Source organism: Dermacentor andersoni, chromosome 9 (genome assembly GCF_023375885.2).
Source record: "Dermacentor andersoni chromosome 9, qqDerAnde1_hic_scaffold, whole genome shotgun sequence".
NCBI classification, from domain to species: domain Eukaryota; kingdom Metazoa; phylum Arthropoda; class Arachnida; order Ixodida; family Ixodidae; genus Dermacentor; species Dermacentor andersoni.
The window spans coordinates 69,267,132-69,281,819 of NC_092822.1; the positions used below are offsets into that span (position 1 = coordinate 69,267,132).

The following is a 14,688-nucleotide window of genomic DNA, read 5'->3' on the forward strand; positions in this document are numbered from 1 at the left end:
GTTTGCTGGATACAAGGCTAGTCAAATAGTGCTTTGATATTTCCATGTGTAAATTCTCCTTTGCTTTTTTTTTCGTGAGAAATAAGTCTCATAATGGGCCCTTTGTGTTTTGTTTTACTGGAGAGAGTGCAGCTACCACTGCGATGTTGCTCACATAAGAACTTGTATCGTGTTTTATGCGGGAAGTGTTCCTTTTCAATCGTTGCTTTTACTGTGTTATTCCATTTATTTTTTGGTGTTTTTATGCTTAGCTGTTATGTGTGTGTGATATTTTTGTACTGGTTCGTGCTCCTTGTGCTCCTTGTGCCCTTGTGCCTTTCAGAAACGAAGAGATGGCATTGTGTTGTGTTTTTAGTGTTTACTTTATTTTCATGCGACAGCTGCAGTCTGCCATTGTATATAACTGCAAATATTGTGTACATCATTATGTACTTGTCAAACGGTTGATACCAATAAGAAGTTTCACAATAAAAATGCTGGTGGTGACAACGGAGTTTTTCTTCGCTTAGTAAGAGTAGTACTTTGATTTGTTGTCCCAAACAGTCCAGGACTGTCTGAGAAGCTGCGTACGCAAATAATCACTGGCTATAGTAGCTTCTCAAGCAGTCTGGGGCAGTCTGGCACAACAAATTGAAGATGCCCAGTGCATGCATGCATGACGTATAAAAGAAACCGCGAAAAATAGGACAATGAATGTCCTATGGACGTGAGTGTGGTTAATATGAATATGCATTAGAATTTACATATATCCAGCGCTGACATCCCCACAACGTACTACTTACACGCTCCGGATGCATTTGCGATGATCCTTAATACATCTACGCAACGCTTTCGGGATAAATCTGGATATCTAATGGACATCCTGAATCTCCAAGGTGTACCATATTATGCACATCTAATGGATGTATCTGGCAATCTGGGTAGTTACAGGTAACAGCTTTGTTACCCGAGTTATACAATGGAATCAGCTTTTTTCCATTCATTAGGAAGGGAGCAGGTTAATAAAGATTTATTGAAGATGAGACACAAGTATTTAGACACCTATTCTGCGTATCGCGTTATGAAATTTTGGATATTGTCGGGTCCAGTTCCTTTTTTGGATCTGAGTTTAGCAGAAGAGTAAGTACTCCTGCCTCATCTATTGTGATTGGCTCAATTATGCTGCTGCAGGCTGTCGAAAGATCTGGTGTACTTTGATCATCGGTAGTGAAGACTGATTTAAAATACTAGTTTAATGAATTTCCTCTCTCTTTGCTTGCTTCCGGTGTTAGTGTGCTGGTGGAATCATTTTGGGGGCTTTAAGTAGTTCCAAAATTTTGAGAGGAATTTGTCGGAAATGAATGTGGCTATAACAGATTATACATGTACATTAATAAAGGGAAAATGAGACAGCCTCCCAAACGTAGCTAAGTACTACAAAGTAAACCCATACGGTTTCCTCGGAAGAAAAGCAGCGCAGTTGAGGACAAATTCGCCCCAGTCCGGTACTCGAACCCGGCACCACCGCCTTTCCGAGCAGCCGCCCTACTATCTGTCCTAACCAGGCGGCTAGCAGATGGCAAGCGTAGCCGAACTCATCAAGAACTCAGAAGCAAAGACAAAAGTTTGACGTATTGGTTCTGCGGAAACCCGCAAGATGGAGAGAAGTAATTAATAGAGGGAAAATGAGATATCCATCCAAACCTAGCTAAGTGCTACAAAGGAGGAACTGAGACAAGGAGTAGCGAGCCAAGTTCTTCTAGGAACCCGTATGGGTTTCATTTGTAGCACTTGGCTACATTAGGGTGTATGTCTCATTTTACCTTTATTTATTACTTCTCTCCACCTTGCTTGTTTCCGCAGAACTATTACATTATACATGTACAGCTAAGAACGCTACAGGACATTATGAGGTGGGACCCCCTGACCAGACAGCTTGCACCAAGATACGCGCACTACGATCCTTAGAAAAAAAAATTGCGCAAAATGCAAAAAGGAAAGAAGAAGGCGACAGGACAGAACGTACTCTTGTCGCCTTATCATATTCTGCGTGAATTTTGCTCAATAAAACAGTTTTTCTTGACTAAATAATGTTTCATCAACCAGCCCAAAGCAGCCACTCTCCGGCCGCGCTGCACGACACATCCAAACATCCACTCTGTTCGAGCCCATATAGGCATGCACTGGGCCGTATGACTCAGCAGAATTGCAACCGTATCTTGTTTTGAAACTGAGACCAATTTACTCTGGCATACGAGCACTGTGCCTTCGTTCCCTTCTGTTGTCTTCGTGCTTTCTGGCGCTCTGCCTCAAGTTATGCGAGATATGGTCGCCGAGACTTGCCTGACTGGTTAAGCTGCACACAAATGTCCACTGAAGATACTAAAGAAAGGAAATAACTCTAATTTCGCTCTAAGTAGCGAGGACCAAATTTTCACATTCACTTTTGACACCAATTTTCTTAGAATGAAGCAAAATTCTGTCTTGGACCTTACAGAGGAAGAAGTGATTCCTTAAAAAATGAAATATCGGTCTTCCATTTAATTACATTTCCTTGTAAGAACGCTTCTGGGATTTTTGTATTTTCTCATTATTTTTTCAGTGTAAATTTTCCAAATGATATGACAACTCTTTGGCAGCCTGTCTGCTTATCTGCGCAGGTGGCAGTTTTTCGCTTGTTTTTGTTTTAGCCATATGAACCCATGCTGTTCGCATCAACTGTTAGCAGTTGAATGGGAGTCATAATGGCCAAGTTGGTTTTACCATTTGTATGGAGCTAAAATTACGCAACGACATACGAAGTTCAGTCGCTAGAAAGGTGTCGGAAATATGCTGCATGTGGTTTCTGCTTATGGGTATTAGGGCGCATAAACTAATTATATAAATAATATGTAACTTATGTACTGCAAAACGAGCACCCGGTATAAGCCAGAACTGTATATTCACGGCTAACGAATTCGTGCTTATAAATGAACATCTGCGAATTGGTTATATTTATTGTAAATATAATTCTCATCAGCCAAAAAAACAAAGTTCTATGCTGTGTCGTAGTTCAATGGCACTAAAAATATTCTGTAGATAGTCCTCAAGTCGGCAGAATGTGTTAAAAAAATAGGTCTCGTGAAAAAATCGTGTCCTAAATTTACAACGAGAAGAGGCAAACTATGTTTTGTTTATTTATGGCTGCGTTATGCATCGTAACAACAACTTTTTCCTGAGCTTAGAAAAGAATCAAAGTTATGTCACACTTCAAGCTGTGCAGCCTCTACCGAAAGTGTACATAGCGCCAAACGTAAAAGAGAGGCGTTGATTTGCAGTCACAACTGCTTCGCGTATGCTTATGCTGGCAGAGTGCAACACTGTTTTACACTTTGACATAAATCATTATAATCTCCGTACATTAAAAAATCTAAATTATTCCAAAAAGGCGTTTTATGGCTCAGCAGAGGCATTCATACATTTTAATTTTTTAGTTCATACCAACATGAACAGGACTCTATAAAAGCATACACCACTGGCATTTTTCTTCCACAGTGCGATGTTAGTTTTAGATCATTCATCACTTCACATGAAGCAGCCTTCAAGCCGAAATGACTCAATTATTTTACCTGCTCTGCCAATTCAACAACTAGCACCCATGCATTTCAGGGTGAGCTCACTGGGAGGAAACATCCGTCGATCGCTTTAAAATGGCGAAAGGGGTGTACAAGCAGAAAGCTGTCAGGTTATCAAAAAACAAAGGTTCCACGTACTCTTTGAAGTCATCATTCTTGCTGATGACCTCCCAAGTTGAAGCACCATCGCACATCTTGTTATGCATGTTCGGTGCAAAACGGTTGTGCGGGTGGCTTCCATTCTTGCCTTTACAAAAATGACTTATCTGTAATATAATAGCAGACGCCTTATTAGAGCATGTAATATTACCTCTAAAAATTCACGAATATTAAATAGCACTCAAGTTTTGGGGCGTCTGAAAGAAAACGTTGGACTGTTTGGAATACATCACGAAGATCTGACCGAGAAATGATTATCAACGCGTAGGTTACCAATAAAGAGGCACAAAGGAAAATTAGACACTTCCTTTATTTTGCCATTTCACTCGCAGTTTACGAAATCTCTCGCAAGTTTCAAGACCCGCCGGTACATAAAACAATGCAAGTTGGTATCTTTCACTGTGATTCAGTGTAAGCTTTTGACATTCTCAATTCATGCTTCTGCTCAAGTTAACGCATTCTGCTATAAAATTTCCAGCTGCCATACTTTTACGGTGCTATCTTATTGACAGGTTATGTTATCTTAGAATAACTTGCGAAACGTCTTTGTATGAGGCAGCTAGCGGCGTGCCTCATGCGTCAGTACTAGGATTCAGTTCAGTTTGTTTGAGTTTATTCTCAATTCAGTAGCGACGAATATATAACAGGTAGTATGCGGACGAGGGTCCCAAGGTCAATGACTGCAACGGGGCCCTTGTTAAATCACCTGTTAACTTCTTAAATAATGTCTCTTCCACTTGGATTTCCTCCCGTCTCTTATAGGCCGATTGTCATGAAAATTTACGTTGTTAGTGACTCGTGCCGTGCAGTGCGAGTTTTATTTTTCTGAATGGTCTATTATCATTAACCTCGTGTTCAATGGTGTTTAGAGCAGAGCTGTGACTTTTCGTCGTGAAACAGCAAGTATCACGTTTCCTGATTCTGCAGATTCTGTGCCGCTGTGTGAGATCCTTGTGTTTGAAAATATTCGCGCACTCCTTGCTACAACGTTCACTATTCTGCTCGGACTAAACGCTATGTAGGTCCTGCTTGCAGACTATAAAAATACAATTCTTCACCAATTGTACGCAACAATGTGTTATCCTTAACGTCAATAAGCGTTAGTTGTGTGGGCTACGGAATGACAGCTTTAAATACAACTGTGACATTGCAAAGTGGGTCCAGAATAAAATTGGCATACGGCATTTTGCTTTCCTAACACCAGCCCGGCAACATATTGTTACGTTGCCTATGTCACACATAATGACGATATATTTACAAAATTTACAAGCGAGACAACGATGCATAAGAATGAGGGCTGTCGAGGCCGATTCTGCCTACACATGTCAAATCGTGTTCTTCTGACTGGCGCCACTCTTGGTTGCGTCGTAACAATATTGGCACGTGGTAGTGACGGTCAAAAAACACAGCAGCAGAACTGTCAATAGTTTGACTAATCTTTTTATTGGGCGAACGTGTGCCCACAAAGGCAAATTGCACTCAAATCGCAACGATGACCGCGAACACAGTTGGCGATCGTCGAGAATCTGAACTGCCGGTCAAGCGCGTCGGCTTTTACACATAAGTCATCGAAGTTTGCAGAGTCACAGCTGGTGCCCACGTGTTTTCCAGCAAGTACCACACCATTCGCTTCGCTTATACAATCAGATTACAAAAACCCTGGCGACAACCTACAAGGCATAGAACCATGGATAGCATTCCAGCAAGTTCCAATCATGCAGGCGTGTCTTGCACTCAGCGTTAACGAGCGTTAGCGAGTTGTTATTGAGTGAAATACAGTCCCCGAGAAAAGAAAGGATAAATAACAACACGTGTCAACGCCTTCCTGTTAAAAATCATGATTCCAACGCTACAAAGCACAAGAAACAAAGGCACATACAGTGAAGTGAAATAAAGAAACGAAGTCGCTAGTTAGCGTTGGTAGAAGGGCTCAACGCGCAGAACATGGACTATTTCAGGCCGAAAGAGGCGCCGCTGCGATTGCGAAATGCCGTCTTGCACGACTAGAAACGCCAGTGCGGCAATATGTCGGATGACCTTGCGGGGTCCGAAGTACCGTCGCGAAAGCTTCTCGCTAAGTACTCGACGTAGCGTCGTCCAAGATGGTAGCGTCGGCTGTCGGTCCTATGCTGGTTTTTGATCCGCAGGCGGGCGATCTGTCGCGCTCCTTCGGCGAGCAGGAAATAGGCGGCGACGTCGACATTCTCTTCCTCGGTAACGTATGGCAGCGTGGCGTCGAGAGTCTTCGAAGAGTTTTTGCCGTAAACCTGCTTGAACGGCGCGATCTGCGCTATTTTCTTTCACCGCCGTGTTGTGAGCGAAGGTTGCATACGGCAGGGCGACATTCCATGATCTGTACTCAACGTCGACGTACATCGCTAACATGTTGGTGAGCGCGTTGGTGAGATGTTCCGTTAGGCTCTTCGGTTGCGGGTGGTAGGCAGTGGTAATCCGGTGACTTGTCTAATACTGCAGTATGGCTTGAATCAGCTCAGCTGTGAAAGCCGTTCCTCTGTCAGTAATCAGAACTTCTGGCGCAACATGTCTCATCGGGAGGTTTTCGATGAAAAAGTTGGCTAATTCCGCTGCACTACCTTTGGGCAGGGATTTCGTTTCGGCGTAGCCGGTAAGGTAGTCGGTAGCCACGACGATACACTTGTTTCCAGAGGTTGACGTCGGAATGGGACCCAACAAATTCATTCTCACCTGCTCAAAAAGTAGGTAAGGAGGCTCGATCGGCTGTAGTAAACTAGCTGGACTTGTTGGTAGTGCCTTGAGTAGCTGAGAGTCTCAGCATGTCTTGACGTAATGGGCGATGTCGGCGGTCAGAAGGGGCGAGAAGTACTTCTCTTGTATTCTTGCAAGCATACGGGAAAACCCAATGTGCCCGGCAATCTGATCGTCAAGCAGGGCGTGCTGCTGAAGCCAAAGTGCTGCTGGAACAAGGAGAAGGTGGCTAGCGCGGACGGGGGCGTTCTTTTTTACGAGGACGTCGTTGCGCAAGGAAAACGAAGACAGTCCACGCTGAAATACCCTAAGGACAACGTCGGTATTGCCTTCTGAGCACTCCACAAGGCTTCAAACTCCGTATCCACTCGTTGCTGTTCAGCGAAGTCGTCTGCAGTTATTGTTCCTGGGAAGGCGTTCATCGAATAATGGATGGTAAGGTCATCTCAAGTGAATAGGCACTTTTCCGGCTTCTGGGTGAGTCCAGGCGACTTGATAGCCTCCACTAATATCTGATGCCGCCTCAGGTGATCTTCGAAATTAGTGGCAGAGACTACAACGTCATGCAAGGAGACAAGACAAGTCTGCCACTTCAGTCCTGCCAAGACTGTGCCCATCACGCGATGGAACGTTGCAGGCGCAAAGTCCGAATGGCATCACCTTAAACTTGAATATACTGCCTGCGTGATAAACGCGGCCTTCTCTCGATCCCTTTCGTCGACTTCAATTTGTGAGTAACCAGGCTCGAGGTCCATTCACGAAAAGTACTTAGCATACAGAGTCGTTCTGCAGAGTCGGTCTAATGGGTCATATATGCGTGGAACGTGGTATACATCTTTCTTTGTGATCTTGTCCAAGCGGCGATAATCGACACAGAAGGGCAGAGTTACATCCATATTCTTCAACAATACCACAGGAGACGCCCAGTGGCTTTTCGAAGGCTAGATGATGTGACGCAGCATTTCGTTGACTTGTTGCCTTATAGCTTCTCATTCTCCCGACGACACTCGGCAACAGCTCTGGTGGAGGGGTCGAGTAGATTCTTCGGTTATTATGCGATGCTTTGCAAGGCGCGTTTGATGACGAGGAAAAGCAGTCATTGTATTGTCGGAGAATACTTTCGAGCTATTGTTGCTTACGTCACGGGGAGGCTTGGATTTATTTCGAAGGCTGTTTCAGGAACTATGCTCGTCGAGGTGGATGTGTCAGAATTGGAGAGGGGAAACGCATTGCTGGTTTCCACAATTTCCTCGAGGTATGCGATTGTCGCGTCCTTTTTGACGTGCTTGAACTCCTGGCTGGAGTTGGTCAGCATCACTTTCGGTTTTCCTCCATACCGTCATGTGACCCCTCTTGCGACGGAAATTTCATGATCGAGCAGTAGACGATGAACGCTCTTTATGCGGTGTATGTGATCGTTTCTGGCTGGGGTCGCGGCGATGGCGGTAGCACCTGAGGAACTCCAAGTGATCGCTGTAGTTGCTTCTAGACCATGTGAGAGACCGAGGCCACCTGAGGTTGCGATGAATAGATCTTGCGCAGTTCTTTGCACACTATGGCCCTGATGGTCTTTTGGAAGTCGTCGGAGCCCAGTGTTTGGATGGCGCGCTGCTGCGTGTGCACTTGACGGTAATATTGCCTAGTGCGCATTTGCAGAGGTGCAAAAATGATAGATTAAATTATGGGGTTTTGCGTGCCAATACCACGATCTGATTGCCAGGCACGCCGTAGAGGAGGATTCCGGAAATTTGGACCACCTGGGGTTCTTTAACGTGCACATAGATCTAAGTACAAGGGTTCGAAAGGCTTCTCGATCGTCGTTGCCTCTGTCAAGAATTGGGCTACGGTCTTCGGCGGGTTGCGGATAGGTCCGGCAAAAAGTTCTTGCTTGATGCCCCGCATCAAGGAGCGGTCTTTCTTCTTCTCCGACACTAACAGACGGTACTCTCTTCCATGAAATTCGTGATAGCCTCATTGGACAGCTGCACTTGGATTTGCGCACTCGCCTGCACTCGGGCAGCTGCATTCGCCCTTTGCGCGCGACGCTTCTGAATGTCTGGAGGAAGCCGCTGCGCCACAGGTCATACATTGTTAACGTGGTGTCTCGATTCTCGAACCACGTCCTGGCAAACCACGTCCTCGCGAACCACGTCCAATGCGAAATAGACATGTCGCATTGCTCTTCTATGTGTTAAACGTAGCGACCTTCTCATACGTCTCCAGCAAGCTTTCTGGGTCCTCAAATCTTGATCCGCGGAACGTTGGTGGTTGCCCGGGCTGCTGCAGCAGGAAGGTTGTTGGCGATGCTGGGGCTGCCAATGTAGCTGCTGTCGTGGCCGTGCTCTTCCTGGTATTTTCAGGTAGCAGTCCGTATACTGGTAACAGTCCTTGCTGCGTACGGCTAGCTGGGTGGTTTTCGAGGGCGTTGGACTTGTCCTCAGGTGTCGGGTTTGTATTGCGGCTTTGCGGGGGCGTTCGGTACACGAGCGCACTAGCACCTTCACCAGGTGTCACGTGGTAGTGACTGTCAAGAAACGCAGCGGCGAGACTGTTAATAGCTTGACTAACTTCTTATTCGGCGAACCTCTGCCCACAAATGCAAGTTACACTCAAAGTTCAAGGATAGCGGCGAGCACAGTCGACCATCGTTGAAAATCTGAACTGCCGGTCAAGAGCGTCGGCTGTTCTGCAGGAATTGTAGAAGTTTCCAGAGAAATTGCCAACACCCAATTGTCTTCCAGAAAGTAGCCCACAATTCGCGTCGCGCAAGCAACCAGATTACACAAGCTTCGCTGACAACAGACAACGCATAGAACCAACGATAACGTTTCAGCAAGTTATAATTATGTAGGCGCGTCTTGCGCTGAGCGATAAGTTTAAGTTCTTAGTGGGTGAAATGCAGTCCCCGAGAAACGGATTGCATAAGTACATGCGCCAATATTGTTATCACTGTTGGATTATTTTCACCGCCATCATTTCATTGCCAATGATATTGGGATTACCTTAATTTTCTATTTTCATCGCCTTTGCGCTATCCTTGCCCAACCTGAACTATTCAGTTGTATCGCATTTTAATTGCCACGTAAAATCACCAGGCCTTTAGACCTTTCCATGTTCCTGCCTGTCTTAGTCAACACTCAGCTGTCCACACAATACAATATAGTTATGCGGCCAGTTTGCTTATACTACGCATTGTTTCTTGCGAGCTTTGCGCTTTTGTACTATGGTTCATTATATTATTCGTCATTTTCTCCTCAATTTTCTACTGAACATAGATTTTTTGTTGTCGGTATATTTCTACATATTTAATGTGTTTAGTCATGCACATTGTGTCCAGTTGTTCTGCCCTTTTCTTCATCTTTTCATATTTAAAAAAACTTTTTACCTAATGCGTGCGCTAACATTCTAGCATCAGGTTTGCTCGTGCGTAAGGTATAACAGTTACTGATTGACTGATCATTTGGTTTAGCATAATTATTATATCAACACAGTGAGACGATAGCTTTTTGCAGAACCGGTATAACAGCTTCAAAGGGACCCTGAAACGATTTTGACGATTTTCTACAAACGTACTGAGTCGTTAGAGTAGGCCCTTCTGATCATTAATTGACACATCTAAGTGCTCCGCGTAAAGCGTGTAATTTATTATAAGGTTTTAAAAATGCACATCGCTGCCGATCGGAGCACGCTGCTCGGCTGAATTTTAAGCCGCCCCTACCCATATGACGAAAATCACCCATATGACGTCAGTGGGGTGAGCTATCCGATTGGCTGACCAGGGCGCGTGATCAATAATTTTTCCAACTTTATGGTAAGCAAATGATCTTCGTAATAGTTGGAATGTTAGTTCATTTGTTTTTATAAACAGAAAGTAACATAAAGAGAATGCACAAGAACGATTTTTCAATACAATTAAGCGCTTCCGGCACACATCAAGTGTCGTCTGCTTGTGCTACAACGTACTCCATTTTGACGAGAGCTCCGCGGTCAGAGTCGGTCGCAGTCTTTTCGCGAGCACTATGATTCGACTTTGTTGCTTTGTGGACTGCAAACATAGCGACTGGCAATATGTCAAGCTGCGACATCGTGTACCTCTGCAAGGCAGCATACGAGCGAGCGGGCTGCTGCGCATCGGACTGCCGCTATCCGATCGGCGCCAGGGTTTGCGCGTTTGTGGCCATCACTTTACACCGGAAGATTACTAACGCAATAGCGTTTCGCGAGTCCGGTATTAGGGCAAACGCAAGCGCAAGGGGACAGGGTCTGGCCGCTTGACTGTGCTGTAACGGGATGAGCCATGGGATGAGCAGAATCGCAAATGCGAATGGTCTGCACGGTGCAGCCACCTGGTGGCACAGAGCTCAACCATACACAGTAGCAGTAACGAAGTGTATTCTTCTTTGGCTGCTGGTGTGTATTTTTCGCAGGAGTGTAATCATCAACACTTCGTTTTTATAAATGTTTAAAATGTTTTACACTTGGTTAGAGAAATATTAGCGCTTTGTTTGGCTGGTTAAGCGCTGCGCCAACAAGTGGCTGGACCGTGCAGACCGATCAGGCCGCACGTACGTCTACGGTAAAGTTCCTTCATCAGCTTGAGTTTATGCCTCCAGTCATTTGCCGAAATGACCAGCTTGCCTGTGGTTACCGGAATACCAGACACGTTCGGCGCTACGACAGAATGCTCGCAACGCACGCTGCTTCGATAGCTCTTGCTTGGGATCGACGGCCAAGCGGCTAGCGGAGAGGTTTCACGCGGGCGGGGGCGGGCTCCAAAACAACCGGAAGTGGACGATGTGACGTCGCATCGTGACGCGAAACCAGTGAAGGCGGAGCTTAGCCCCGATCGCTCGGCGAACGAGTTGAGGAGGAAAAGCATGACTAGGGAGGAGGGTAACTTCTAATCGCTTGTAGTTCCATTAATACGTAACGCTTTACTTAAATTGTGGTGTGAATGTTCTACTTAAGCTGTACACTACGCGTCTACAAAATTTGTCCGAACCGTTTCAGGGGCCCTTTAAGCAGGGCTTCTATGGAAGTTCTGCTTGGTGCTCATCATTAGTGTAAGAATATATGTGAAACACGTTACACTGCAACCGTGTTTTTGCATTATAATGTATACTTGAAAACGCTAGCCCAGTGAATAATTGCAGTCTACAAAGTGAAGCGTCGGAGATGTTTCCGACGCTTTCCAACGCAAGTGGTCTTCGACATTCTGCAGATTTCTTTCGGTTTCTATAAACTTCAATAAATATTCATTTGAAAAGCGAATAAATATAAATTGTAGCTTTTATTAGATTTGCACTGCGCAAAACGATGTCGTTCAGGTTGTCACAAAACATGGTCCCGAAATATTGCCCATTTTCGCATAGTTTATTCATGTACTGAGTGGGAACGAATTTGTTTGTATTTCAGGCAAATAGCCTTTTTCTTCGTAATGTTACTTCAATATTCTGAGACTCGTTCAACTGCTAAGGTAAAAGAAGCATAATTGTGAGGGGACCATTTCACCGCGCGATCCACTGGTAGCAAAAGAAGAACTCAGCAGAGCAAACAAAAATTCTGATCTCACAAAATAAGCTTAAATAACTTCTTCCACAAAGGCGCATTCTCTGCAGGCACTCAAATGCATAATGAATCTGTGGTAGATATGAACGACATGCGTACGAGAAGAGGCCCATATTACAGAAATACTTGCATTATGGAGGTAAGGCATAAACATAATGGACGAATCGACCGGGTTGTCAGTTCCTTGGAAGATCACCACTTGGCAGTTCTCTGTAAACTGGCAGTTTTCCCGGATCTCGCATTCTCCTTTAACACTAAATAAAATTTTGCTTGAGCACGAGTTCAAGGTGACCTGAAACAGTGCAACACAAAAAGGCAAGCAGAAAAAGAAAACACATTCTGAAAGTTTGCATATATTGTCCATATATATATATATATATATATATATATATATATATATATATATATTGAAAGCATGCATTTTGTCCATTTGCCATGTTGAATTGAAGCGTCGGCATGATTGCTTGAACTGTATGTTTGTATGAATAGACTTGCATGTTGCCACCCTGCTAATATCTTGTAAAAGCTCGGAGTATCTATAAATAAATACATAAATAAATAAATAAATAAATAAATAAATAAATAAAAATATATCTAAGCAATGCGAACTTGCCTTTGTCCTCTAAACTTCACTCTGAGATAAAACACCTCAAATCCGCTAATGAATATAGAGAGAATGTGATAGCAGCGCGCTTTCACCAGAACAATGTGAAAGCCAAGTTTTCAGCAAGCCACTCGACAGAAGTAAGCGCAAGCCGCAGTCTCAAGTTCGAGACCCAAATAGTTTTGCTTCAGAGGTAAAATTCGTAAAATTGGGTTTTGCTGGCTTATTACTATACCAACATAAAACAGTAAGCAGCTTAAAAACGGGACTCCCCAAAAAAACTTATGACGCAGTAGCCATTTTCACCTAAGAACACATTGCAAAGAAGAAAAAAACAATACCGTCAGTCTGGACCAGTTTGAGCGCACGCGGGACAGAAAAGGTTGTGGAGGGTGAGTAATCTTGTCAATTTGCGAGTTATTCGTCAGAGAGTTGAATATGCATATTGCCACGCAATAGTGACGGTGAATCACACAGCGGCCAATCTCTGGGCCGCTATTTTGTAGCGATGCCTTTTGCCTTATTCTATGCTATTCTTATCATCCACCACACACGGCCGCCTGATCCCGTTGATAATGTTGGCAGACCGTCGCTCTGACCACTGGCCAAGCGCGAAAAGCCTGAAAAAGCATGGAATCGGAAAAGGCATCGCTACAAAATACCGACCCTGAATGACGAAACTAACTTTTATTGGGGAGAACTTCTGCCAACAAAATCAGGCTACACTCAAAGCACAGTGATAGCGGCAAACACGGCCGGCGATCCTAGAAATCTGATCTGCCGGTCAAACGCGTCGGCTTTTACACATGAACCATCGGAGGTTCCAGAGTAATCACTGGCGCCCGCGTGTCTTCCATAAAGCTCTACACAATTCTTGTCGCACATGCAATCAGATTACAGAAGCTTCGGTAACAACATACAACAGATAGAACCATCGATAACATTCGAGCAACCTCCGATACTTTCGGGCTCGCCCCATGCTGAGCAATAACATTTGTTAGACGGTGAAAAACGGTCACCTGAAACAGATAAACAAGTACACTTGTCAATGCCCTCTCTCAAGAAGCACTTCATTAACAGGAGATCGAAAAACAAAGGATACCTATTAAACAAAAGTAAGAAAATAAAAAACAAAAGTCGTAAGCAACAAAGTCCCCCCCCCAAAAAAAAAAACAAGATAAAGCCCGAAACTCAGCTATGTAAATTCCCAAGATTTGTTAGCGCTGGTGGAACGGCCTAATTCGCACAATGTGGACCATTTCAGGTAGTGAGCGGCGCCCCTGTGATTTCGCAATTTCGTCTTGCACGACCTCACAGTCGAGTGCGCGTATGCGTTGGACGATCGTTTACGGTCCGAAACAGCGGCGTAAAAGCTTCTCGCTAAGTCCTCGTCGGCGTATTGGGGTCCAAACCCAAACACGGTCACCGGGATAGTACCCGACGTAGCGTCGTCAAAGGTTGCATTGTCGTCGGCTGTCGGCCCTCTGCTGATTCTTGATCCACAGGTGAGCGAGCGGTCGAGCTTCTTCGGCGTGCTGGAGATAGGTGGCGAGCTCTTCGTCAGTGACATACGGCAGTATGGCGTCGAGAGTCATCATCGGGTTCCTGCCATAAACCAGCTTGAACGGAGGGATCTGTGTTGTTCCTTGCACCACCCTGTTGTAAGCAAACGTTACGTATGGCAGAACTGCATCCTAGGTCTTGTGTTCGACGTCGACGTACATTGCTAGCAGGTCGGCGAGGGTCTTATTCAAGTGCTCCGCAAGATCATTCGTCTGAGGTCGGTAGGCAGTTTGTGGCCTGTCTGGCCATACTGCCGAATGGCTCGGGTAAGCGCCGCTCTAAATGCCGTTCCTCTGTCTATGATGGTGACTCCTGGAGCGCCATGTCGCAGCAGGATGTTCTCGACGAAGAATTTCGGCATTTCGGCTGCGCAACCTTTCGGCAGAGCTTTCGTTTCAGCGAACCGGGTCAGGTAGTCCGTCGCCCCCACGATCCGCTTATTTCCGGATATTGACTTGGAAAGGGTCCCAACAA

General features: G+C 45.0%; 2 protein-coding genes across 2 annotated transcripts in view; both read right to left on the bottom strand.

Moving 5' to 3' along the window:
* The window catches only part of LOC126528222 (calcium-activated chloride channel regulator 1-like), a 42,549-nt gene extending 38,198 nt beyond the window's left edge, over positions 1-4,351 (bottom strand). Inside the window, exon 1 of the mRNA XM_050176110.3 lies at positions 3,732-4,351. Coding sequence (XP_050032067.2) covers positions 3,732-3,799 — 68 coding nt within the window. The 5' untranslated portion in view covers positions 3,800-4,351. The remainder of the gene's footprint in view (positions 1-3,731) is intronic.
* A 7,507-nt stretch (positions 4,352-11,858) lies between these two features.
* Positions 11,859-14,688, bottom strand: part of LOC129384082 (calcium-activated chloride channel regulator 2-like) — a 46,869-nt gene continuing 44,039 nt past the window's right edge. The window contains exon 4 of the mRNA XM_055069193.1: positions 11,859-12,339. Coding sequence (XP_054925168.1) covers positions 12,061-12,339 — 279 coding nt within the window. The 3' untranslated portion in view covers positions 11,859-12,060. The remainder of the gene's footprint in view (positions 12,340-14,688) is intronic.